Below are 26679 nucleotides of genomic sequence, written 5' to 3'. Positions count from 1 at the left end.
CAACCTCTGTGATTCTAAGTCACAAGAGTTTGGGGAGTTTGTTCCACGGCCCAACTCGTCCAAGAGCTGCCCTTTGCCTTTTCACTGAGCACAGCTCGGGCCGTGGGGACACCGGTGATTGCATCCCACGGCTTTTGGGATGCCATCGGCGCCCCGGCGCGGTGGGACCCAGCCCTCTGCCCCGGCAGCACGAATGGGAAAGATTTCGGTATTTATCAGCTTCCTGAAGGCCAGCAGCTCCCTGCAGGCTCCGATCTTTGCCCAGCTCCCTGTGGGGACCGGGGCTGCTGCGAGAGGCGGCGGGCAGGCCTAGCCGGGCCCAGCGGGGCTGACGCACAGGAAGGCGCCGCTGCTGCCGCGGGCCGGGGGCGGGCGCGGCCGCTTAAAGCCCGCGGGGAGGCACCGGGGCACGGCGGCGGCGGCGGAGAGCGGCCCGAGCCGGCACAGGCAAGAGCGGCGGGGCGCGGGGGCAGCGCTCCGAGAGGGATGGGATGGGACGGGATGAGGTGGGACGGGATGGGATGGGACGGGGCCCGCACCGACCCCCGGCACGGGCGGGGCGGATGGAGCGGGCTCAGGGCAAAGCCGGCAGCCGGGTAGCGGGGCTGGTCTGCGGCCGGACACGGCTCCATCCCCGCTGCACTCGCTCCCTGCCGGCCGCCTTACAGTGACAGGGTGCTCAGGACGGGACAGCTTGCACCAGAGACCAGGATGATCAGAGCCCCATCCAGCCTTACAGCGACAGGGTGGTTAGGACGGGACAGCTTGAACTAGAGATCGGGATGCTCAGGGCCCCATCCAACCTGGCCTCGAGCACCTCCTGGGATGGGGAGTCCGCATCTCTGGCCAGCCTGTTCCCACCCTCACAGTAAAGAACTTTTTAAAATGCCTAATCGCAACCTACTCTCTTTCATTTTGAGACTATACCCCCCCGTCCTCTCTTGTAGACAGTGTTGCCCCATCTTTCCTGAAAACTTTCTTTCAGTTCCCTTCAGGGGGCATTCACGATGAGCTACAACTGCCCCAGCTTCTCAGCTGTCCCTGCAAAACCTTTTGTGCAAAGGGAGCACATCGCAAAAATCCCAGGGACAAATGCTACCCGTGTGCTTTGCAAATGCATGGGAGCATCACTGCAACTTACATGGCAGCCCTAAGGGGGCTGCAAGCTGGACAAAATCTTGCCTTTTTTTCTTTTATTTTTCTAAACTTTAGATAAAAATATTAAATTTCCTCACTAATCTTCTTAGGATATCATAATCACCAGAAGTCACTAGCATTTACAATAAAAACTCCCACTGAAAGTGAACAGACTTTTAAATCTGTTTCGGTTTTTTTCCTGAGTGCGAGTTCAGGAAAATAAAAAAAGTTGAAGTCAGATTCAGTGATCCTGGAGGTCCCTTCCAAACCTTTACAATTCTCAGATTTTATTCTATAAATTATTATTGAATTCTGATTTGATTTCCTTGTATGTATCACCAGAAATAACATTTGGGATTCTTTCTAACTGTCAATACAGCAACACAGTGAAACACTCCTGTGCCTAACTCCTCCTCAGCAAGTTTAAAAAACAAAGTAAATATTCAGGCAATATTTTTTTCCTGTCAGAATGGAAGTAATAAAGAGGAGGGGAAAGTCACTGGGCACATTTCCACTGACGTTATATACAGTGTTCTTCATAGCACGCACAGAATTATCCTATCAGCCTTCCTTGAGAAACTAAAACCTGTCACTTTTACTTTTGCATAAGTAAGTGCTCAGGACTCCATTAAACCTTCAGATACTACTTTTTTTTTTTTTTTCTGGCTTTAAAAATGCAAAATGAAAGACTACAGCATTAAGATATGATGTCCTTATTTGAAACTGTTGACATTCTGCAACTACAATTCAGAACTGGAAATAGAAAAGCTGCATATGAAAAGGTCAGCTTTCTACAAAAATGTCCATTTTGATGAAATCTTGTCTTTTTCTTCAGGAAAAGTTTCTATCAAAAGTGTTCCAACAGATCCATAGTTTGTTGACTCACTTCAGTCTTTAGCCATGAATGTATTTTGTGTCTTCTGTTAAGATGAAATGGAAGAACACTTCTGCTGTGGGACCAGGGTGTTGGCAGAGCCCACTGATCTCAGACCCTAGGACTGCGATCCCCGGGCACATCAAGTATAATTCTATGGCAATTTAAAGGAGAGGTTTACTAGATTTAGGTTGTAAAACAGTACTCTCCAAACAGAAAAGGTGGGGCTTTAGGAACAGCACAGTGACACACAACCATGATGACTTTAGGTAAAATTTGAGTGGTATGAATTCACTAAGAAGAGAGCAAAATCATTGCTTTCCACTAGCCTTCAATAAGAATAGTTCTACCTGGGTTTGAAGAGTACAATCCTAAACTTCTTCTCTTGATGAGAGATGGTGTGCAAATTTTGCCACTTTATAAGCATCATAAAGTGTCTCAAAAAGTTTACATAAAGGAAGGGAATTGACAGACATGCCCATTCAAATGTAAGAACCAAAACTTCTTTAATGGCCTTGCTCACTTTTCTCCCTCTTCCCTTTAACTGACTAAAATTACTCAAGTACCACCTGTTTTGAAAGACAGAATAAAATGTCAAAGTATATGAGAGCTTCAATAAAAACAACTGATTTATGCAGTTTGGATTAATAATTCATATTCATTTTTCCGTTGCAAACATTAATTCCTTTCTTTTGTAGCATGTCCCAATGGAGTCAAGTCCAACAACTGGAAATAAAGTTTTTGGAGCAGGTGGACCAGTTCTATGACGATAACTTCCCCATGGAAATCCGGCACCTGCTAGCACAATGGATAGAAGGCCAGGACTGGTAGGATTTCATCCATTCTGTCTCCTCGTATTTCAATCACCAACAATTCTTTTGTTTGATGGAAGGCTTTAGGGTGCTCATTTACAAACTGTGCAGGTATCCACACTCCAATAATACTATTTCACTAGTTAATGGATTTAGCCATTTCAACTTAGGGAATATTGGGAGGTGAAGTTTCACATTGGAACCTACTCCTAAACAAAATCCAATAAAAATTGATTTAAAGAAAATACAAGTTAATTTTAAATGAAAACGTTATACACTTACCTCTTGCAGCATAAAATTATTCACTTGTCCAGAATTGCATTTAAAGTTGGATAATTCTGGGGAACAAGCCAGCTGTTTACAGGAACTGTTCTCTAGGAAGTCCATTTATGTCCAAATTTGGATTCAATTCACTTGAGAGTTATCTTAAGAAGATTCAAAACTAAATGCAAAAAAAAAAAAAAATTAGTCATATCAGAAAGAGACATCAACTTTTCAAGCTAACTCCACAGGACTATTGGAGGACTATTGTGCAGGGGTGGGGGGGAAACTGCTAAGGAATAGAATCTTTCTTTATGGTTTATAGCTCCATCTTTATGGGGCTGTGGCGACATGGGTAACATTAAAATCTCCTTTTTGCCAGACATGGAGTTAGCAGGCACATCTCAAACAGGCACCTGCTGTTTGTGAGGAAAGGAGAGAGGCTATCCCAAGGACAAGGATGCCATGGTGTCCAAACTTTTTCCTCCTCAGTTTTCTCACTAATGCCGTTGCCCTGCACATACCAAGCTGTACCACAAACAGCAGAGCCAGTAAAGCCTGGCTTTGTCTGTGTCTGTGTCCTGTGTCCCCTACATACCCTTGACCAGTAGCCTCAGAGTCTTCCTGTATCCCCAAATAGTTTGGCTGGGGGAAGGCTCAGCTGGTGCCTGGTGTGAAGAGATGTCTCTTCTGCCTGGCCATCTGGCTGTTGCCTCCTGGAGCAAGTTATTGCTGCTGTTTCCCTCAGTGGAGGCGCTAATTTGGACTCCTTTCTTCTACCAACCTGCCAGATTGCCATGAAATTTGTAAGAATTCTATCTTTTGGACTTCAAGCCTATTGCCAACTTTGTCTGAAACTGGGCAGCAAATTCAGAAATTATATCAGTGTGACTGAGTGAGAAGGACAGTTTGCATAAGCCCCATTTCCTCTGACAAGTGAGCTGGAATTATTTAAATATTCACTGGACCAGAGACTAGAAAACCCTGGTTGTCTCCTCTGGCTGACTCTACTGTCTGTGCTAACACCTCACCCTCCTTTTATGCATATCTGTAGGAATATTTAAAAAAAACCCCACAAAAATCATAAAAATCATTATTCACAAGCTCTAACTATAGGTAAATCACCATATACTTAAAGTCTTTTTTTTTGCTGCCTAGATTTCTGAATAGATTATAATTTTCTGTACTGCTAGATTGACACATCATACAGCATTTTAAACGTGCATTGTTGTTGTTCATTGACTCTTTAGGGAGGCTGCAGCCAACAATGAAGCAATGGCAATGATCCTTTTGCAGAATTTGATAATACAGGTGGACGAACAGCTGGACCGGGTTTCGCAGGAGAAGAATCTGCTCTTGATCCACAACCTGAAGAGAGTCAGGAAGCTGCTGCAGGTGGGTCATTGCTTCGAAGGCCAAACTGCCCTGCACACTCTCCCTGCTCTCTGGAGGCAGTGCTCGGGCTCTGTGGAGTGCAGTTTGTTCCAGTGCCCTGCTCAGAGCTGCCCCGATTGCCGCAGACTCCGAGCAGCTCTGGGAAAACTGAGCCTTCCGCAAGATAATTCCAAATAACAATCCCACTGTCTTTCTGTGGAGCAGTAATTCCTGTTTCAATGCATGCAGCTTGGATACAAATGCTGTGACTTCTTAGCTCTGTGCATATCTGTGTTTCACTGAGCTCTTACAAATACAAATTATAGATGCTCATGTTTATTACAAATGTAATTACCACCTCTCAGACACCTACAGATATTTAACTAAGGAATAAAATACATGCTTGGGGCTTAAGGCAGCACCATGAAAAAGGAACCTCTGTAAATCATTAGCATGCTTGCTGCTTTATGCTTTTCTGGGATTATTTGTTATGAATTACATACAGGATTTACCGTTAGGCTTCTGCAAAATGATATTTATTTTGATTGGCTGAATGTTTCTGTAATAATTGTGTATCTAAGGCAAGGATTCTCAGAGTTCCACTTCATTAGTCACCTACTTCCTGACACCTATCTGTCTTCTGCACAAAGCAGATATGCCATGGAGTTCAATGAAAATGTGGGGGTTTTTCTCTTCTTTGATGGTGTTTTCCATAAGTACTTAAACGATAATTACATTGCTTGCCAGACATTTTCTTTATTTGAGACATATGTACATACACACATACTGGCCTGGAAAATCTTAGCATGATTTCATCAATTACTTTGTTCTCTCCATGGCTGTGTCTTTCTACTCATTATCCCTAGTGGTGCCTCTTAAAAATATGACACTATTTCCATTGCTGCCACTTTTTCATCCTATGCTATGCAAGTAGCCTCCTGTAATTTAAAAATAAAGTCACTTTTTGTTTCTTTTCTGGTTTTTGGAGCAGCACTTTTCATAATTTCAGTACTCTTCAAACACCAGATTTAGATTTACTCAACTGCAGAAATCCTGTTGTTTTTGTAATGATCTTGGCACATTTTACCACAAAGCTGTATCACCTTATAAAGGATTCTTCTACAGGGGCAGATCCATGGAAAGAGCATTATAGGCTAAGCAGTTACACTACTGTATTCCTGCCTTAAAAGACAATGCATTTATGGTTGTATCATCACAATGTGCACAGGCAGAAGGACTAGAACATATTTACATACAAGCTATACAAAATTAAAGCCTCTCATTGTTGTTCCTTCTACTCTCTGCCCCATTTGTTTTATTCTAATTTTTTTACCAAATCTTGAAGCATCAGCTCTGTGTGCTGTGCCAAATTGGGCACACCAAGCCAAGCAATCAGGCCTTGGGTGAACTCATTTGAGTTCATGTAATAATCAGTATGAAAATGGCCTGAATAAAAACTCTTTCTTTCAAGTCCTGTCATGTTTGGAAATTATATCATGATGTGCTTCAGGAAGAGCACAAAGCAAAGAAGGGTCGTTCCAGAAAGGCCAGAGGAGGGGAGTTTCAGGTGATTTGTGATTAAATGGTTTCTCAGGTGCTAGGGTCTGAGCTGCAATTCCAGAACAAGCCAAAATGCTCCGGCATCCCCATTACAGCTGAACAGTGTTATGAACTCCTTGAGAGCACATGTGTGATATTGCAATTATTTATACTGCTTATAAAACAGGATCAGAATCTTGAATATTGCAGTAGAATGTTTCTAGGTGAGCAAAAAAAAAAACAAAACAGCAGCTCTCCCCATCACTAATAATGTTGACCTTTCCTCATTGTGTTAAGACAACACATAACCTGAATTTAGACAAAAAAAGCTATCCATTCACTTCCAAAATACACATGTAAACATGGATGGCACTTTCACTGTTGGAGCTTTTCCTGATCTTGAACACTATCACCCACAGCCTATATTCTGATCTCCAAAATAATTAGAATAGCCTGAAGTAGGACCAGGCTCTTGCAAAGCTTGATAACAACCTATTATTGGATAAGAAAAATAATTTATACTGTCTTAAGAAATCTGTGACAGCAGAATTTTTGACTTTTGTGTAAACCACTATGTTACTAGTGAGAAGGTATAGGACATGGAGGATAAATGCATTTTCAGGCAAGGTGTGGGCTGCATGTTCTGTAGAGCTGCACAGCTCCTGCTGCAGCTGTTAAAGTTATTTCTTCACTGATTAGGTAAGTACATCAGTAAAGAAATGCTACAGTAGCTGAAATCAGCTGACAGCCCATCCTTGTTATCAACTGTCAAGTGTTATTAATGGACTGAATATGACACATAGCATGGACAGTATGTTCTGTAATGTCCTTAACTCTGAGTATACAAATTATCTAATTATGGGTCTGATCTTTTGTTAATGCGTGGCTGGTTGCATTTTATTGCTGAATATGTGAGAAGATTGGAAACGGGCATTTGGCTTCCCAGCCACAGCTGGAAGCCCTTGCAGATACCTCTTGCAGTTTGAGCTAGTTTGTGACAGCTTTGTGAGACAGCACCAGAAAAATGTGACTGATGTACAGAGCAGGATGCCACAGTCCTTTTTGTCCCAACACACCACCTAGGGAACAGGAGGCTGGAATGCTACGCTGTGAAATTAATGAGGTTTTTCAATGGCTGATGAAGGAAAGACTGGGTTCCTAAATAGGGGAGGAAGTTGCTTTTGTAAACATCTTTTCCTATCTGGTGACTCTGTGAACAGGGTTGGTTTGACTTTCTCTGAAGGTTAGTTACCATGAGCCCACCTTTATCTCTGCTTCGCTCTCTAGAGCAAGCACTTCTTTGAAATTTCACAGCTCCCTCCTCTTCCTTCCCCTCTGAACCACACACAGATGCACAGACCCTTGTGCATGGTGCACACACACAAAAGCTGTCCAACCACAATACAAGATCTGAGTGCAATGTTTGTTCATTGCTTTGAGCCAAATTGTGTTACCCTATTGAGTAACACTTGACAAAATAGACAGTGCTGGAAACCAGCACTTATCACTGTGTACACAGCATAGTGTGTTGAGCTGTGGGAAAGGCTATGACAATAGCAATAATGAAGAAAAATTCAATTAGAGAACACACAAAAGCTTTTCAAAAGCTACCTGCAGTTCTTGACAAAACACAAAAGGAGAGACTAACATTTAATCAGAAATACAACTGGATGGTTAGTGAAAGGAAGCAATGCACACCTCATAAGTGGCCTCTGCAGCTGTTTTCTAGACAGACAAAGACTCCTTAGGATCAAGATTCCCCATGCTGTTCCTGAGTCTGGAGAGTGTTATTGCTAGGAGTCTCCAGCACCACAGCCAAGCACACCTCACCTAAAAGATTTCCTTGAGATTTTTGTTATCAAATTGAGAAAATCTTCTATTCTGTTTACTGAAACATCATTCATAAATATGTTAGTTGTTCTGTGAAAATAAGAATGGAAATAGTCAAAGAAGGGAGAATCTGCCTGCCTCAGTTGCAATACAAAGTTTTGGGCAACCCTGGGGGTTCTGAAGGGCAAAGAGCAGAAGTCCAAGCAGGAATATGAGTCTGCCTGATGCCCCTGCTTTTATATCACAGGGACCATCCCTATTCTCTCAACATTAGAGAAATAACTATGGAGTCTGGCATTGCTGCTTAGACTGCTTACATTTCCAAAATTATCTGCAGGCAAAAAGAAACACTGAATAGTGTTTCAGGAAATATGTAATTTGAAAAAGTTATAAGCACTCCAAAATAGTGTTAAGAAATTTAGCTAAGCAGCTGTGGTAACTGCTAGCTCTCTGTAATTCACTTCTCTATTTCTTGCTTTCATTGAAACATCTCTTCTTCTTGACATTAATCTGGTATAAGTGCAAATACTGTATTAAAATCAGGGTCAGCATTTTAGTTTAAAATTCTTCATATTTGCTTCCTACATTATTATTACTTCTCTAGTCAGTAAGTTGGATTCATTTTTATAGCAGAGCAGCCTTTTGTTGCTGTGCTCTTCACTGGAAGACAGAACAGCACAGTCACTTTCTAAGATTAAATTCTCTGTGCATCTTCCTAGAGAGCTCCTGCATCCCCCAGCAGCAGTCTTGGAAAGGGAAGAGGGAGAAAATGTTCAGAGGCAGTGGGGGAAAGAGCAGGGAAACCACGCCTATAGTTCTTTCTCCTTAAAATCTAAACGGAGAAAAGCAAAGCAGATTAGTCACAAGGAGATGGTTTGTGCTGTTGTTATGACAACAAAATGTAAAGGGCAGATGTTAAGCTTGGAAGAGCTGCCTGGCACTTCTAGGAACCACATTGCAGATGTAGGAGTCTGAATGACCTTGGCCTGTGGACGCTTACATCCCAGTGTTCAGAAGGAATGTTTGTGACAGCGTTCACCTGTCCCTGCTGTATGCCCCCAGTGGATTCAGTGCTCAGAGACTCTCATGGAAGACAGGCACCGTCCACATTCCTGGCTCACATGCCAAAATCTGGGCTGGGAGGCTGCAGTGCAGCCAGGGAGCCCAGGGCAGCCTGGGAATCACAGATGTGCCCCCATGTCCCACCGCTCCATTTAGGAATGGTGCTGATGGCAACTGCCTGTTCAGCTCTGGGATGTCCTTCCCCACACACACTCCAAGCTGGAAAGCTGGAGCACTCCTCATAGACAAGAATTAGCTCCATGAAATGCAGCCTGGCCCAAGTGTGGGTTCAGGTGAACTCTCAGGAGGAGCCTCTGTCTGTGCTGTGCTCTGTGACAGGTGCAGGACAACCCCATCAGGACAAAAGCAGAAATTCCCAGAATCATCCTACTCATAACTGAAGCCCTTATTTATGCTCTAGTCTCAAGATAACTTCTGAAAGCAATCCCTTCTCATTAATGGCAACATGCATCTGTGTCACTTCTCTATTTATGGTATTCAGGGTGAAATCTGATTACATAAATTTTCCTTTATAGAAGTGAAATAACAGATTTCAGGAATAAGAAGGGCTGCTCTGCTCATTTACCATTGAAGCCTGAGTTAATGAGTATAGTGTGTGCTCTGGGGAACAATTTGCTGTAAATTATGTATATTCATGAAATTTGGTTAATTCTCACAGCAGATTCTCCAGTACTGGTGAACTTTACCACCTCCCCAGCCCTGCTAGAGCCTGAGATGGGGAGAGGGAGGGTAATGGGATTATGCCTGGATGAGCAGGTCTGTGGGCACACACACCATTAACACCTTAGGGTCTGTTTACAAAGGGAGAGGTCAGGCAGAAGCACCAGATCTGCTGATTCACACCCACCAGTTATATAAAATCAAGCTTTTGGAAGTTATAGTAAGTAGCTGGGAAATAGTTCTTTAGTTACATTACTTTATCCTACATGGCTCTGGCTGTTTTTATGGAATGGTCTGAAATAGCTTCTGAAAGTATCTTCTGTCATCTGAAACAACATATATTAAGGCACTTTCCCTACAAATACATCTTTACATGATGCTGCTTAAAACAGTAACCCAGCAGTGCATTCCTGATTCTGTGTCATGTTCCTGGTTATACTGCCCAGTTTGTTTCCAGCTGCGATGGGCACTGAACACCCCTGTGCTTCTCCAGATAGAACTAAGTGAACAAATAAAGGTTCTTTTGTTCAAGTGACAGTTTACAAAAGCCTCTGTACCAGAAAGGAACATGCATAAGGAATGCAAGGAACAATCCTAAGATTATTCATTTCAGTACATCAAGGAAAGTGGACAAAACAGCATTAGATCCAAAACAAGACATTCCAGCTGGTGCTCGACAAACAATTCTAATAAGCCCTGTGCTGAGAAACAGTTGCAAAGAGTGGAAACAGCCACGATGTTTTAGTTGCAGTTTCCTGTTAAAGCTTACAAACGAGTGAGAATGGAACAAAATAGAGAAAGTTCCTAATAAACCACGGAAGATCCATTTCAAAATGTTATTTACACGTATTTAGCACTCATGTAGCCTGCCAGATCAACAACTCAACACGGTAAGGTAGGATGTGTTTTGAACCAGCATGTCCTGCTGCCTAACACAATTCAGATTGTATTAGACTGCTCCCAGTGAGTTTTTCAGTACAACCATTAAAGCTGTTTACAGAAAATTTTGGCGTGCAGATGGGAAACCCCGCACAGAAGCCTGTTTGCTGAAGCAGCTAGGTGTCTGCTCCTAGCAACTGCAGCCTGGTGACTGCAGCTAACAAAGGCTGTTAAAAATTACTGGCACAAGGCTGAAAAAGGTTACTTGTTACAAGTAAAACACTTTGGGGTTTCTAGTTATTATTTAAAGAACACAAAAAAAAAAAAGTTTATTAAACTTTCAGTTTGTTTCTGTAGAATGAAAAAGAGTTAACTTGAAGGCAGAAGTAAAAATACAAGCAAGCTAAATAACCTCTTGTGGGCTTTGTTCATTCTGAAGAATTAAGAGCCCAGTTGCAGTTGAACATCTGCCTGAGAGATTAGTTAATAATACTCAGGTCTTTGTGCCCAGAGGAGGAGGGGCATGTGGAGATCAGTCCTGTCTATCCTCTGATGTTTTACCCTTTTTCATCGGGAACATGGTATTTTTGCCCACTTTGAAATAAATCTCATTTTAAAAAGAAGTTATTTATTCTCAAGTAAATATCAAATAAGAACTACCCTACATTATTCACCCCTCCCTGTCTATACAGTTCAACTGTCTGATGATGATTTCTACAGAAATGTATTTTCTGTAGCTTTATCTCACCCCACCTGCACAGAAATCTGCTGTTTCTGTAGGTTATTCCTTGAGTGGTTTTAGAGTCTGCTGGGAAGGACCCAGCAGTGGAATTTGAGGAGTAGAGAAAAAACCTCTGTCTTCACAGCTCATTCACTGTGCTTTTACAGCTTTGCCTATTGCAATTTAGTTGCACATGCCCCCAGAAAAAATTATGATCATCTGGAAGTTATGCATCATACGCTATGAGAAAACTACAAGACTACAAAGCTGTGTATTAGGACTTCCCACCCATCATAGGAGTTTTCTAAAACAATGAGGTTGCCTTTAAGTTCTCTCACCTATTTTGAGAGGGGGAAGGAGAAATCTAAAAATAAAAGTACAACAAGAGCAGTCTAAACAGAGAGTGTCACAGGCACTTCCTCTTAAAGACCTAGATAAAACAGAGGCATCTTTCTAGTAGAAGATTTTTAGTAAGAATACTGCCTGTTTAAGTACAAGCTTTCAAAAAACTCCCAAGCACTTAGCATTTATCTGGCTAACACAAGGACCAACTCTTTCTTTGTATTCTGCTGTTGTCTTCATTAGACTTTCTGCCTGGATGCATAAACAAAGATAGAAAACAAATCAAGGTGAAGTGTTATTTGTCATATTTGAAGGTGAAAACGGGAAATATGTATGTACAGCTATGCCTTCCCACCCACACATCCGAGATACACAGCTAAGCCAAATCTCTCTTTCTTTTAAAAAATGAAATGATAGACAAAAGGGGTTTTTCTCCCTGTTTTTGATTTTATGAAAGATGAGATATTTGCTTTTCCAGAAAGATGCTGAGTACCAGGCTTTGTAAAATAATCATATCACAAGTAAGCAATAGGGAAGGAAACGTAATTTTACTTGACTTTGTTTTGCTGTTTCCTATCTCTCCTCCCTTCCATCAGCTTCTTTAAGTATTCATTCAGTATGAACAAACACTTCAATGGTCATACTAAATAACTCTGCCACACCTCCAAGTAAAGCTCCTATTGTATACAATTAAAAGGCTCAAGAAGGGCTTTTTCTAGCAGAAATGAGAAGAAATACAGCTGATGGTTTTGAGAGTTAAAAAAAAAAAAAAAAAAAAAAAAAAAAGAAAGAAAGAAAGAAAAATAAAAGAAAAAGGAGAAAAGGAGCTAAAACCTGACCAAATTCTGAGACAATTTTCAGAATTGGAAAGCACCAAAACCTACTCAAGTCCTTTTATAGGTCACCTTGAAAACACAGAGATAATCAGGCAAACCCCTGACTGACTTTGTAAAGGTTTCATAGCACATCCTTCTACATCACAAGTCGGGACCAACACCTAATCCCCTGCTTTACCCACTGAAAACAGAGCCAGCTGCTCACATAGTGCACATCCAGTATTCACTGATAGGTGTGTGCAGTGTACAGAGCCCTTTGACACATGGAAAGCAGTCAGTGTTTGGGTGGCTGGGAATGATCCACTTTGTGATGGAGCTGCCCACAGGAAAATCAGCTAAAATTTTGAAATTTTAAAAATGGGAAGAAAAGAAGAGTAAAGAGAATCACCCTGGTCTAGATTTCTTCATATCTGTCAGAGTAAGCAGATACTAAAGCTGACACTTGTTTGGTGTTCTTTTTGAAAGCACATGTAATTTAAAATGTCATAATACGTATTTTAAAGTTTCTCCATGACCTTGCAGCTTACAGAACCTAATCTTGCATTTCCCCAGCCACTGTTTCTGCGCCTTTAACATACTCCGAAGAATTCAAGCTGTTTTAAAATTCGGCTAAAGGGCATAAACTCTGCATGCTATAACGTACAGACTGTTTTTGTAGAAATGCCTCTTTGTTTTTCTCCATGATCTAGTAAGGTACTGTCACAACAGGTGTCCCTGGAGTGGAAAGAGTGCATGCCTGGTGGCAGTAGGAAGGTTTTCTCCAAGGAAATGTCATCAGCATTCTCAGAAAATTGTCACCTGTTCAGAATGAAAGTTCAAGTTCCCCGTTTGCTTAAATTTAGCATCATGCTGGTAGTTCTTGAGAAGAATCCAGTCCAAATAAGATAATTTGTTGTTTGTTGTAACTCATGGCATGGAAAGACCTCATTGGAACAGAAGAGAGGAGAAAGAAAACTTCTAAGAACAACAGAATTACAGTAGTATTAGCAGATATTTTGATTTGAAAGAAGAAAAGCAAATTGTCAATTTCTCTATGTTGGTATTTGTCAAAAGACAAATATAATTTTTTTCCTTACATGTTTAAACTTATTAATACGAGTTTGCATATCTAAAGAATCCACATTCTTCTTCCTCTTCTGGCTGCTAGTGTTCATGTCACTCTAAGTTAGGATTCCCCCATCTCACAAGCCATTTTTGGTTAAAGTTCCTTAATTTTCCAACTTAAACTACTCTTTGCTGCTAAGAGATGGTTTTCAATAGTCATTCAGAAATCAAGGTCATGTTGGGCAATTTCTGCCCTCAACTAAAGACAAAATGGAAGTGCAGAGCAACAAGAGCTGGCAGTGGGTGAATAATAATGGAATACCAAGCAGTGCATTCCAAAGTATAATTATACCTGAGAAGTACAAAACACAGGCAGAAGTTTTTTAGTATTATTATTTTTCCAGAATCAAAAACATGGCTGTTGTGGCTTTTAGCAGCCATCGTTATTCAATAAGTTGCATATTAGAGATATTTAGTGTTACAATTCAGTTATCCATTTATTACTGATGAGTTGCAATCCATCTGCTCCCTTACTGCAAAAGGGGCTGTTCCAGGAGCACAGGTGGCAGCTCTCTATTGACCTTCTTGGCATCTACTCAAGCTGAATCAAGTTGAAGAAGCACCAGCCTGGCATAAGTATGGGAATCACTATGGACCCAGCTTGTTTCTAGAGATTTATGAGTTAGACAAGAAAGAAAGGGAGGGAAAAAAAGTGAATTTCCACTGCACCTTTTGATTCAGATGCTTTTCTCTTAATGAAACAAAGAAAGGGAGAGGAAGGAAGAGCTTTTGAAAGTTTTGCATATGAATCGTGTCTAGAAACGCTAGGGAAGTCCCTAATAACCAGCATCCTTTGTGGGGAATTTTAACACATCCCACTGTCACAATTTTTTTTAAGAGCCTCTTCTACATAAATGCATTTTTCCAGCTCCAAGTCATTTACTTCTTGACTTGGTTAAATAGTTTTTCTGGACCCCTTTAAACCCTTGCAGTGCTGGAATTCTGTTGGGCAGTGGTAAGCCAGGACTAAAGAAAGCCTCAAAGGTAAGCTACAAAACCTCAGGCTTTGTAGCTTCAGGTACCAGTGTATGGCATGAACACTTACTGGTCATCTAGGGGAAGGTGAAACTCTGTTTTACTACCAAAAAGAAGTAACAGCCACAGGCAGAAATTAACAGAGGAGTTCATATGCCCATCAGTGGTCTTACAGCAGTGGCAGATTTCTCCCCACAGCTTTCATCCCAAACCTTATTAGTAACAGGAATTTTCCCCCTCTAATCAAGGTACAGATGGATAAGCCAGGCTTAGCCATAACAGCTGGAACAAGGCAGGACTGTTCCCCCCCTCTCCCAACTTCACCTGTGCTCATCCTTAATAATAAACTGATCCTTTGCTGAGCAGTTTCAGTCCACCAAGGAGCAGAAAACCCAGTCAGTAAAAAAAGCATGAGTCATTTCCATGCCAGTTAGCAGCCTGGATTGGCTCCCTAAGGAGTCAGGCACTGGGCTGGAGCACAGCCAGGAACACAGCCACTCTCTGCTGCAGTTAATTTGCCCTGGCTGTGGCTGTTGGACCTCAGTTCCACATGACAGCCCACTCAATCCTTTGCAGGAAGATCACAGCCATTTCCCACATTGCTCTATTTCCTTCCCAAAGCTACATCCTGACCCTACAGAGAGAGAGATTGGGAATAGGCCCAGTGAAGGGGACTGTGAATACATTACTGGACCTGAAGTGCAGCGGTGTTGAAGGAAGCATGCAGCGACATTGTAGTTACTGGCCTCACAGCCAGGGAGCTGCCAGGGAGAAATGTGTAGTGACAGATCTTTGGCACTGTTATTTGACATGGAAATCTGCAGTGTATCCTCAATCAAGTCTCCTCCCACTGCCCAGGAAGGAGCAGGCAGGGAGGGAGTGCTTGGTGTTTGATCTGAGGCATGGTGTGTCCTGGGTAGTATTACTCACCACTTCTTGTTTACAGAGAAGCTCCTAAAACCAGTCAGGTTCATAACTCCTGTTCCTCAGATACAGATGGCTGCTGGAACAAAGTACCTTCCTGAACTGCTTTTAAGGACATGAAGGGAGGCACAGCACTGGGGCTACTCTGGGTGTGCACTGGCTGCACTGTGGGGCACGTACTTTTCCTGTCCTGAAAAGATTTCAGAAACCATAGAAACAAAGTTTTGTTTCATTGCTAACAATGACAGGGCAGTCAAAGCTTTCTTGGAAGGGAACATTTGGTACCTTGGTTATTTAGTTTTAAGAGCCCTGTATCTTTTGCCTTAGTCCATACCTGGAACGACAGTACACATGGTATTTAATACCAAGCAACTCAAACCAAGTTGCCATGATCAAAACTATCATTTTTAATATGGTATTACTTTACTTTGCAATTGAAGTCAAAACATATTTCAGATTACACATTTTATGCATAAGCTCACAGGAAATGTTTAGTGAAAAGCATTAGAAAGGTATGTTTAATGCCACAGTACTTGCTGCATGCAGAAGCAATGTGTTCACATTTCTGTCAGATGCATTCACACCCTTGTGTCTAACATAACAATTGGTGTGAGATATCAAAGGAAGATATGGCATCAATTAAAGAATATAAAGTATCAAAGTATATAAACTTACTGTGCCACATTCAGAGATAGCTAGAATAAAAGAGGTTCTGAGTGACAGGGAGATATGATGAAAATAAAGACTAATGATAAAGAGGAAAAAATAAAGTCTAGAAGTGGGAACTGTGCAGGAAAAGAAATTAAATGGATTAATTCTGATGAATGGACAAACACTATGAGCAGTGAATGAAGGGTATCTGAATGAATGATACTGAATGAAAGGCATGAAGGATACTGAGAAACAATGAATGAATATATCACCATAAAGGAAGAGGCTTGAGAGTCTTGGATCATTCCAATTTTATAAATACAGCATAAACCAATATTAGTTCAAATTGTGCCCAGTCCTCAGTCACGCGTCAGCAAGTCAGCACTTTATTTATGGTGGTATAAAAATATAGATTTTTTTTTTCATTCTTTGGCTTGGGACAAAAATTACTTATTCCTTCATCTCAGGCACATTATTTTTTAAAAGAGAAAAATTGTTCATAGACATTAAATTTTAAAGTCTTCTGCTTTATGCTGAGGAAGCTTTCCTGCTTGCATCATTACCGTATTGATATGCTTACAAACTTTTTTGTTGGCAGAAGTGCTACATGCTAAGCAGCAACATCCTATTGAAAATCGAAGGTGTGATAAAATCGTGCCCAGAATAGGCTGACAGGAAAGCCCTTTCAAAACAGCTGTGTTAGCAGGGGAGCAATTTGATCTCCAAATTATATACATCTCAGAATTGTATCTTTATAATCTCTGTGGAACATTGTTCAGAATATTTTATGATGGTGGCACTAACTGATGCTGCCCTGAAAGGCTGAACCAGCACATGAAAAGGGAACTCTCTTCCACCCACACCAATCTGCACCTCATAGACTCATACATCATGTTGCTTGTGATTTCCAGAGGGACATTCTGAATTGTGGAATTTTTTTGAGTTGTATTTACTTGTGCTTGCAGGGCAAATATCATGGTAATCCCATGCATATAGCAGTGATCATCTCAAACTGCTTAAGAGAAGAAAGAAGAATATTGGCTGCAGCCAGCATGCCTGTACAGGTAATGAATTACATTTCACTAATCTGCTCCATGTTAATCTGCTCACATGCTTTTCAAACCAAATCCTGTCCCCTCATTCCACTGAAGTGATTTGTGTGCACTCGGGGTTGCCAAATGTTGCCCTTTAAACTCACATTTGAACTTGATTAGTGACTCTTCTGCTGGAAACATTGCTATGAGGGACTTCCATGTCACAGCTAATCTTCAAAGACTTTAATCTGTAGGAAAGGTTTTAAAGAGATTATTCTTTGCAAAACAGATGTGTGTATTTTAAATTATGCAATGCATTAATTCATATTAACTATGAAATGCAAAAGACATTCTATCCAATACAGTTGGATGATTTATAGAGTTATTGATGGTTTTTATGTTGTTTGGAGAAAAAAAAAAGTCAAATTACATATGAAAGTTATTTTGGGGAAATTGTTACATGATGAAAACCCAGAGAGAATTTTTAAGACAAACATGTTCTTGTTAATCACTTATGGATGTAATACGTATTTCTATATGAGTCTTGTGCCATGGATATTTTTTTAAAAATCTAATAATCTATATTTCATTTACCTGATATTTAATACCTGCAGTATACCCACACCTTTTAATCTCTTCGATTTCAAACTTAAAGCTTCATGTTTTTCAAATGTGTAGAACTAAACTTGTGTGTGTGTTTACATCAGTCTGCAGATGGTTGAACACTGGCTTTGGAATTTCCTCTCTCTGCTGGAACTTGCAGTACAGTTTCTATCACCTATTATTATTAATAATATTACTCACCCACCAATTATCTGTTCAACGTGTTCCAGGGGCCACTGGAAAAGTCTCTACAGAGCTCTGTGGTTTCAGAACGTCAAAGAAATGTAGAACACAAAGTGTCAGCGATCAAGAACAGCGCTCAGGTACCTTTTTTGTCCTGTGTGCTGTCTCTGCCCACCTGATTTTCATACAGACACACTTGAGCTATCTTTAGGCTGGGTAGCACAACAACTTCTGCCAACAGACACACCATCCATTTTCCATTATTCCAAGGACATCTGCCAAGACTGACAGCCCAGGACACACCTGGATCCTTGGGTGTTAGCAGCTGTTCAGTGTGAGAGCTCCCTATTTTAAAGCTGTCACACTCATCCCTAGGGAAGTGGCAGGCAGACCACTGAGTACAGTAAGAGCATAGCTACAGTCTCTAAAAAGATGAGAAGTTCAGAAAATGTATTTCTGCAATTTCACCTCCTTTAGCTGGGTCAGCAGTAGCTTAACCTTCCCAAGCTCTGAGTCATGCACCGAGACCTTTGTCGAGCCGAAGGCTACGTGACACAATTGCATGGTTTGGAGTCATGAGGGGACAAGAACACTGGCAGCTGGTGGTAACCACTCTCCAGGAGTTTCTCATGCCATTGCAGGTCACAGCTGGGCTGAGCCAAACCTGTAGCTATGTCCCAGAGACCTTGAAAGCTCAGAGAATGCCCATTCAGTTCAAGGCAGGATAAGGATTCAAAGTACCCATGGCTTTTTTGCTATCCCCACTTTCAGCTTTGCAGCAGTCTCAGGGTAGAAACTATATTTGAAATACCTGCTTATATGTTGTTCAAGAGCAACACTTCTGGTATACTGGAAAGAGATCCTAGCAGCATTCTCTCATCATTCTTTCACAGAGAAGAAGGGTTAGAGAGATCAAACCCTTAGAAGGATAAAGTAGATTCAGAAGAATGTAATACTAGGTCTCATCTTACAACTTTATGTGTAGATAAAGAGTTGCAGAGCAGACAAAGCAGCAGCCTGTCAAGCAGCTCCTCCTGCCTGTGTGGGGAAGCACAGCCACCCCGAAGGACCAGTGAAAATGAGAACATTTTCTAGATAGCAGGGTTGGAGTTTTTTAGTGGTAATTAAGTTGAACGCAGAAATTAGCCAGCTCCTCGTGCATGTAATTTCGTACTTTACACATATAATTTAAAACTTTAGTCTCCAAAAATAAAGAGTAAGCCAAAATGGCTAATTGTGTGTGGGCTCATTTAGCAAACAAGTTTATGTTCTTTCAGACTCTTAATGTGCACATCTTAGGAAAGCAAAAAGGATTGTTTATGAGTTGTTGGCAAAATCAAGGCTTCCTATAAACAGCACAGAAATAGACCTTCAAAGTACAGCAGATAATTTCCTACAGTTTCATTTTCCTTCTTTTGATGGGGTGTTATGAATTATTATTGATTGGTTACTAGAAAATATCTTTAATATTTTTAATAGCACATATGAAAAGAAAGCTGCAAAATGCCAAAGCAGCAAAAATGTTTCATTTCTTTATCCAAATTCTTAAAACATTCTGTAAATAAATTCTGTGAGTTCTACTCCTGTGTGACTCCACCTTTTTTGGCTTTGCACAGCCCAATTAAATTTCCATTTAAGTAAATGTAAAATTATCCCTTTGCCCTGCTTTAAAGTTTCAATGTTATGCATCATGGGCATAACAATTTCAGTTTAGCTCAGGCTAACACAATTGTTCCTACTTGCTTTTATGTAATTGCACTAGTAAACAAGAAGGGATAAAGCTGAATCAACCGCTGTCAAACACAGGATAGAGGATGATATTTGACTTTCTAAACAAATAAAATAAATCTGTAGCTATAAATTTATTATTCAATCATACTTTATAAAGTTTACAAGACAGTAAACAAGAGTTCCCAGAACTGTTCAGGGGTTTTCAAATGGTAAGAAAGGAAAATACTACATCATGCATTTGTTCATTTCTCTCCTGTGAAAGATGACTGACCAAGATGTGAAATACTTGGAAGACTTGCAAGAGGAATTTGACTTCAGGTACAAAACAATACAGAGCTTAGGTAAGAGTTTTTATACTCGTTTTAAGATTCCCTAGGAAATGGCTGGTTCTGCAGCTAGACTACAGCATCAGGGGGTTGTGTGCATTACTTGATTAATATATGTAAACATAAAAATGGATCTTTGGTTTATATAAAGTTTTAGTCCTGGAACATAATGACTCTTTTGGAGTTAAGAGGGTAAAGAGGATCATGTTAAGAAAGTATAGTTATTTCCTATGGATAAGCTGCCTAATGTCATAAAAAGTAGTACATTTCTTAATTTAAAGAACCCATTTCTCAGTATCCTCACCTTTTACATGGCCCTTCTTTGGGAGAATGTGGAAGAGACTCTTATTTTCCAGAGCCATGCAGAACTGATTTTTCTCACCTCTAACTTGGCTTTCTGTTCTTTTTTGACCACAGTGGTGATAACCAGCTGGTAAGCACTCTGAATGCATGTTTGACCACCCTGTGGTGGCTGAGATCTGCATGTGGAGCAGTCCTTGCATGATCTCTTTCAGAAAAGAAACTGGGGTCTGCTTGTGTCTGCTCAGACATCTTTATCTTGCCTTCCTTTGAACCTGCAAAGATGCTGGGCTTAAAACATCCAAGTCCTTAAGCACATCAATCCTAAATGTTGAAGGCTGGATATGACCCAGCAATCAGAAGAGTTGCCATGGCTTAATGAGTTTCTAGTCATCAGGTCAATCATAATTACTGACCACACAGATACCTGAAAGCTGGACTGACATAAGACATGCTGACAATAAATGACTTTCAGGGCTTAAATTTCACTGCTCTGCTCCAGCACAGCCAGCTCAGAGTGTGTGGGAGCAATTGCTGTGGCTGAGGTGGTGCTGGTTACTGGTCTGCCTCTACTGAAACATCTATCCTGACTCAATAGGAAGGCATCCATCAGAGCTTAGCAGGCACACAGTTGGCACCAATTTCTTTTTTGAATGTAGCATGAAAGATGCAAAAGGTTGGTGAAAGTGAGGGTGGGAAAGAGCTGCATGTGAAAGAGCATGGGTGAGCTTGGGGGCTCTTGAAACTAGTGCCTGACCCAGAGAAGGACAAACACTAGACAGAGAGGGAAATGCCCAGTGACCAGTACTCCTGGCTGCTGAAATTCCCCTGGTGATGAGCACTTCATCTCTGTTGCAAATGCCTCTCAGCCAGACATTGTAATTCACATCAAGTCCAAAGAGCTTTAGCCTAACTGCTGACACCACGAGCTGTTTGTGTTTACAGATCAATCACTGATCCAAGCCAGATGTACATAATACACAGGAGTATGCACAGGGATGAGAAATTTAGAGAACTCTGGGTATTACTTGTATGTTTTCTGCCTTTTCCTGCCCCACAAACACATCTACAGACAGGATCCATAAAACCTTGTGTTAAACTTTTACTAAAGCTAGTCCTTTCAAATGAAATAGGCTGTTGCATAATCTACTGATGTTCACAGTTTATTTTTTCACTAGTTCTTGCTGCAGCCTGGTTGTGGTTTGTTTTCCTCATCTCCCCTTATAAACAGGCACACACACCCACACGTATTTATACTGATTTTTTTTTGTCCCCTGCAGAGCAGAATGACAAAAACAGCGCCCTCATTAAACAGGAAATGTTGGCGTTGCAGGCAATGCTCAATACTTTAGACTACAAGAGAAAGGTTAGTGACAATGTTTTGTCATTTGTGGTTTATCTGCTTTCTCTCCTTATTCTCACACCAGATACTCAAATGCGTATGTGTGCCCTTCTAAATTTTCATCTCAGAAGAGCAGACTCATTTCACTGGAGTTAAAAATTTGCAAAATGTTTGGGCAGGTCTGGGTGATTTGAACTAGAAGTTAAGAAATTGGCAATTAAGTAACAGCTCAGTCAAGGATCTGGTTCTGCACACTTTAAGAGTGAAGCAATTTGAGTCCATGAGGGTTATGATTAAATCAAGCAAACAAAAACACAATGCATTTTATATGATGCAAAACAAAAGCAGAACTTTTTGAACTTGACAGAGCTTGCAAGTGTCAAAATCTTGGAGATATTATACGCACAAATAATGCAACACTCTTCCCTCCTACCCTCCCAAAAAAAAAAAAAATTACTGAAGAAGAATTCATAGGGATTCAGGATTAATATACAGTGGGTGACGAATCCTGTCACTGAAGCCATAGGAACTAAACACGGTTACTTTCAGAATAATTGAAAAAAACACGGTAAGTGCTTCACGCTAGTTGGTGAATTCTGCAGCTGTTGCCTGTGGTCAGTTAGTGGCACCTTTGCTCTTTTCCAGGAGGTGCTCAGTAAGATCGGGCGTGTGATCCATGAGATCGATGTGCTGATGAGCAACATGCTGACCGAGGAGCTGCTGGACTGGAAGAGGCGGCAGCAGATCGCCTGCATCGGGGGGCCCCTCCACGGGGGGCTCGACCAGCTCCAGAACTGGTAAACCTGCCCTGACCTCGTGCTTCCACCGAAAACCACAGGAAGTCTGCTGCACTTGAAATGATCATTCCTTTAGATCAGCTGCAACAGCAGCAAATTCACCAGCAGCTAAGAGAGTAAATAACTAAAAGGTGCTAACTAAAAGCAACGTTCGCCATTCTGAATGAACACGAGCCTGACTCGTGGCAATCACTAATTTTTGGCTGTGTGTATGTCTCCAGATACATGAGACATACTCACTTGGGAGTTTTGTTTGAGTAAGAATGGTGCTGACTGAGTTTGTCATTGAAGGCAGTGGGAGTTGTGTCTAGGCAGGAGCTGGGTAGAGGCTTTATGCTTTGACTCACTCCTCCAGACTTTACACTGTGTAGGGATTGAATGGCAGTAGTCTCTGTGATGGCAACTCTGAAGTGGTTGCAAATAAAAAGAAAATAGCATTATATTCAAAATATAGTGTACTCACAAAATGTCACCACAACATCATGGTCACTACTCTCCCATCAAAACTCTCATATGGAAAAGGTGAAGTAAAATGTAATAGTTAAAAAGGAAGGAAAATTATCAAGAAAATTTTAAAAGTGAAAAAAAAAGTGGTCATTTGCTTTTTTTTTTCTGTATAGGTTTTTTTCTTTTTTTCACTGGAGTACTTTTTTTTTCCCCAACGAACATGCTAAAAATAGGTTTAAATTGTAATTTTATACGCACATATCCTCCTGGACTGTTATCAAGTATGTTTGGATTTCTTTTTCCTAACTGCTTTTACACTTCTTTAGTCTTGTTAACTTGCTCATTCTATATAAATATTGTCCTTTTCAAGAATACATTTTGCAAAACTCCTGAGCTGTAGGAAATAATTAATGTTGGCACAAGTGCCCTGCATGTACAACACTAGGACCATGTATATATTTCTTCCAAATTATCACAGACGGTGTTGCATTGTTGTGAAAACACTTATCTTTGAAGATAAAGCAGGTGATTTGCCCAATGTATTTTTATAGTCCTGTAAACAAAAGATGGATGGATGGGAGTTTGGGCAAAGCTGGAAAGCACCATTCAATACAGATTCTGATTTTCCCCAAGCAAGAACTTCAGTAGTTCTTGTGTTCCAAGAAACTGTTTACAAGAAAGATTGCAAACTAATTCTTTGTCTTGCTGTAGCTTTACACTGTTGGCAGAGAGTCTCTTTCAAGTCAGAAGGCAACTAGGAAAGCTGGATGAACTCCTGACCAGGCTGACTTATGATGGGGACCCTATTCCTGTGCAAAGACCTCAGCTGCTGGAAAAAGTCAACTTTCTGCTCTACAACCTTTTCCGCAAGTGCGTAAGCCACTGCCAAAGTACAGAACTTTACCTCAACTGATACAACAATGAGAGCACACTGTTAAGAAAAAGGGAAAAAAAAAGTTTGAATGTCTGAGGATTCTAAGCACCAGGTTCCTAACACAAGATGTATGTACTGCTGTCATCAGAATTCATAGAAACGGAAGTTTCCAGGCAGCTTCTCATGGGTAGCATTTAAGGGTTTGTCATCAAAATCTGACTCTTAACTAAATGCCAGAAATCCCCTTATTCTAGGAGGAGTTATGTACATTCTGCTGAGAAAGAATGCTGAGAAACATTTACCTTTTTTAAGTTAATGTTCCTTTTATTTCCTCTGTCTCCCCAAGCTATGCTTCCTGCTGCCCTCTCAACTCACACTTCCATTAGTAGATAAAATATTAGCATCATTTCTCTTGCCTTTTGTACAGGCTATACTAGAGATATACCACAAGTGAGTCTCTGAAGTTTGCTCAATTGTTTGCTCTCTCTATATATAAATTAAAATTATTGTTTAATTATTATCATTTAATTTCATTGGAGCCATGCTCAGTGTATTTTCATACTCTGTTTTATGGCTCTGATAAAATTTTGGAAGACCAAGACTTCTATCATCATTGTATTTTAGAACTATAGAATTTGGTATAATTATCAATGTCTTTCAAATATCTGTTTCTTATGGGAACAATTTCAGGGACAGTTAGACCACTGAATCAGTTTGAGAACTGGGAGTTGGAATACATAGCTCCTACTTCAGCATCTGCAGAGAATAAGTCTTTAAGAGATAGCAGCCCTTTTCCCTTCCTCCCTCCCCACAAAAAACCCCATCTGTTTGTTCATACCTTTTCCTAAAAATCTATTTGTTTCACTTCTTCTCACACAGCTCCTTTGTGGTTGAAAGGCAGCCCTGCATGCCAACACACCCCCAGAGGCCAATGGTTCTCAAAACTTTAATACAGTTCACTGTTAAATTAAGGTAAGGGAAAAAATCTGATATAAACTCCTTCATTTGTGTACAGTATTTTATCCTTGGAGAATCTAGAAAGCAAAGCAGGCCAACCTGCATTAGAGATCCATTCAACTGCAGGGAAATTTTCTGGAATGGGGATATAAAGTCCACAGAATCTGTCACGCAGAACAAGTGGCAGTAAAGAGTAAAACACAAGGAAGAAAGGCACATTGTGGCTAAAGGCAACACCTTCAGGGTTCTATATGCATCGAATTCTTGTTGTAATGACTTTAGAGAAGGAGTAAATAATGATCCTTATCATACAGGCCAAAATCAGAATACTCAGAGCCACTTCTGCACAGAGGAAAGAGGAACTGCTGCATTTTGGCAGTCTTGGGTGAATCACAGACAAGTTCTTTGTCTCCCAGAAGCTCCTTCCCTGAGTTTGTGAAAGAGCAAAGGTTGGAGAGGAATTCTCATTTCATTTCCACCTTGCAGCACAAAGTTCATGGAATGCTGGTGGTGAGAAGAGGTAGATGAAGGAAAGCACACACACACCTGTGATGCAGTTAGAGATGATACAAATCCATTTCCTAATTATTCGTTGTCACTCCAGCCACTCCCTCAAACACATGCTAATTTTCCACACACTTAGAGGGAGGGTAGGGCACCCTCTGCGCTGGAACAGCCCAGCTCTTCTTTCTGAGTATACAACCCTGAAAATTGTATTGTAATCCTAGATGCCTCGTCTGTTTTCAGATGATAATAATTTCTTATACTTTACTCTGGAGAAACCAGTCTAGTGTTTTCTGGGGAGACATTTATTAATATCCACTCTCTCATTTTCTGTTTTGAAGGTTGCTAATTAAATTGCCAGAGCTGAACTACCAGATCAGAGTGAAAGCAACTATTGACAAGTAAGAAACTTAAAAGTGAAGCTATTCTCTTACTCCCTACAGAGACAACACGGTTTTTTTCAGTGGCTACCCTATCTGATTTTTAAACTGCTTTGAAAAGGAAGAGAAAAAGAAAAAATTTAAAAACCACCAGTTAAAAGATCAGAGTAACACTTCTTTTTTATGTGGAAGACTTTTTTTTAAAAACAAAGCTGCTAAGTCTAATTGATGGTTTCAAATTAGAAGCAAGAAGTCCATTTAAGATTTGTCTCAAGACTTAGAAAAAAAGTCAACAGACTGATACAGCAGCATTACACAAAAGTCTGAAATCAAACTGTATTGCATTTTTGGGATAGTTTTGAAATAGCTCTGAGTTCTCACAATGCAACATCCCCAGCCCTAGGTACCAGCTACCTCCCTCCTTCTGCTTGTTGTGCTTCTGCAAGCCCCTAAAAACCACGTTGGCTGCATAAACATAGATGTGGGCCCACAAGAAAGAGGGAAATACACCCCGTGAGGAGGGAGCAAGAGAGAAGCCAGGGCTGTTGCTCTCAGAAGCCATGTACTTTAATAAATAGCAAGATAAAATACACTACCTACATATGGCCAGATGCAAAAGTCCAAGTGGACAGTATGAATTTCAATTCTTCAGTTTAAAAACTGTAGCTGTAGGGTCAATACAAGCCAACTTTGAGCAGGCAAAATCCACCATCTCAGATATGCTTCTCAGTAAAAGTTCCGTTTTACACATTTACTGATTCACAACCCCTTTCCTCTTCCCCACCCCTCTTCTCTTTCAGGAATGTTTCAACTGTAAGGTAAGACAATAAAATATCCTATTTATTAATTTTTTCCAATACATTGGTATTTGAGTCCATAACTGTCATGTCCTGTGCAGTAACCGTAGATTTGTTCTGTGTGGAACACATGTGAAAGCCATGAACATGGATGAGTCTGCAAATGGGAGCTTGTCAGTAGAATTTCGACATTTGGTAGGTTTGACACTTTTTTACTATTGTAAAAAACAGTTCCTTTTTTTTTTTACTGTTGTGAGTAGAGAAATAAAAAATTCTTTAGAAACTCTGGAGGGAGAACTGTATTACTGTCAAGGCCACGCTCATTTTCTTTCTCTTTGTACAAAAAGATTACTCCTAGAACGTCTTTATGCCATTCTATACCTCATCCATTCTCTAAAACAA

At 40.7% G+C, this 26679-nt stretch overlaps 1 protein-coding gene across 1 annotated transcript in view; it reads left to right on the top strand.

The window, feature by feature from the left end:
* Nucleotides 1-400: 400 nt before the first annotated feature.
* STAT4 (signal transducer and activator of transcription 4) overlaps nt 401-26679 on the top strand; it is a 40245-nt gene continuing 13966 nt past the window's right edge. Inside the window, exons 1-13 of the mRNA XM_054278130.1 lie at nt 401-447; nt 2710-2838; nt 4335-4479; nt 16968-17066; nt 17870-17962; nt 19816-19894; nt 21460-21545; nt 22167-22318; nt 23477-23635; nt 24519-24611; nt 25442-25501; nt 26281-26298; nt 26379-26472. Of these exons, the coding sequence (XP_054134105.1) occupies nt 2711-2838; nt 4335-4479; nt 16968-17066; nt 17870-17962; nt 19816-19894; nt 21460-21545; nt 22167-22318; nt 23477-23635; nt 24519-24611; nt 25442-25501; nt 26281-26298; nt 26379-26472 (1206 nt within the window). The 5' untranslated portion in view covers nt 401-447; nt 2710. The remainder of the gene's footprint in view (nt 448-2709; nt 2839-4334; nt 4480-16967; nt 17067-17869; nt 17963-19815; nt 19895-21459; nt 21546-22166; nt 22319-23476; nt 23636-24518; nt 24612-25441; nt 25502-26280; nt 26299-26378; nt 26473-26679) is intronic.

Source organism: Melozone crissalis, unplaced genomic scaffold (genome assembly GCF_028551555.1).
Source record: "Melozone crissalis strain CALT ecotype California unplaced genomic scaffold, PUWL_Pcris_2 ptg000023l_1, whole genome shotgun sequence".
In the NCBI taxonomy this organism is placed as follows: domain Eukaryota; kingdom Metazoa; phylum Chordata; class Aves; order Passeriformes; family Passerellidae; genus Melozone; species Melozone crissalis.
Note: the sequence above shows the minus strand (reverse complement) of the source record. Positions and strands in the feature narration are given on the sequence as shown.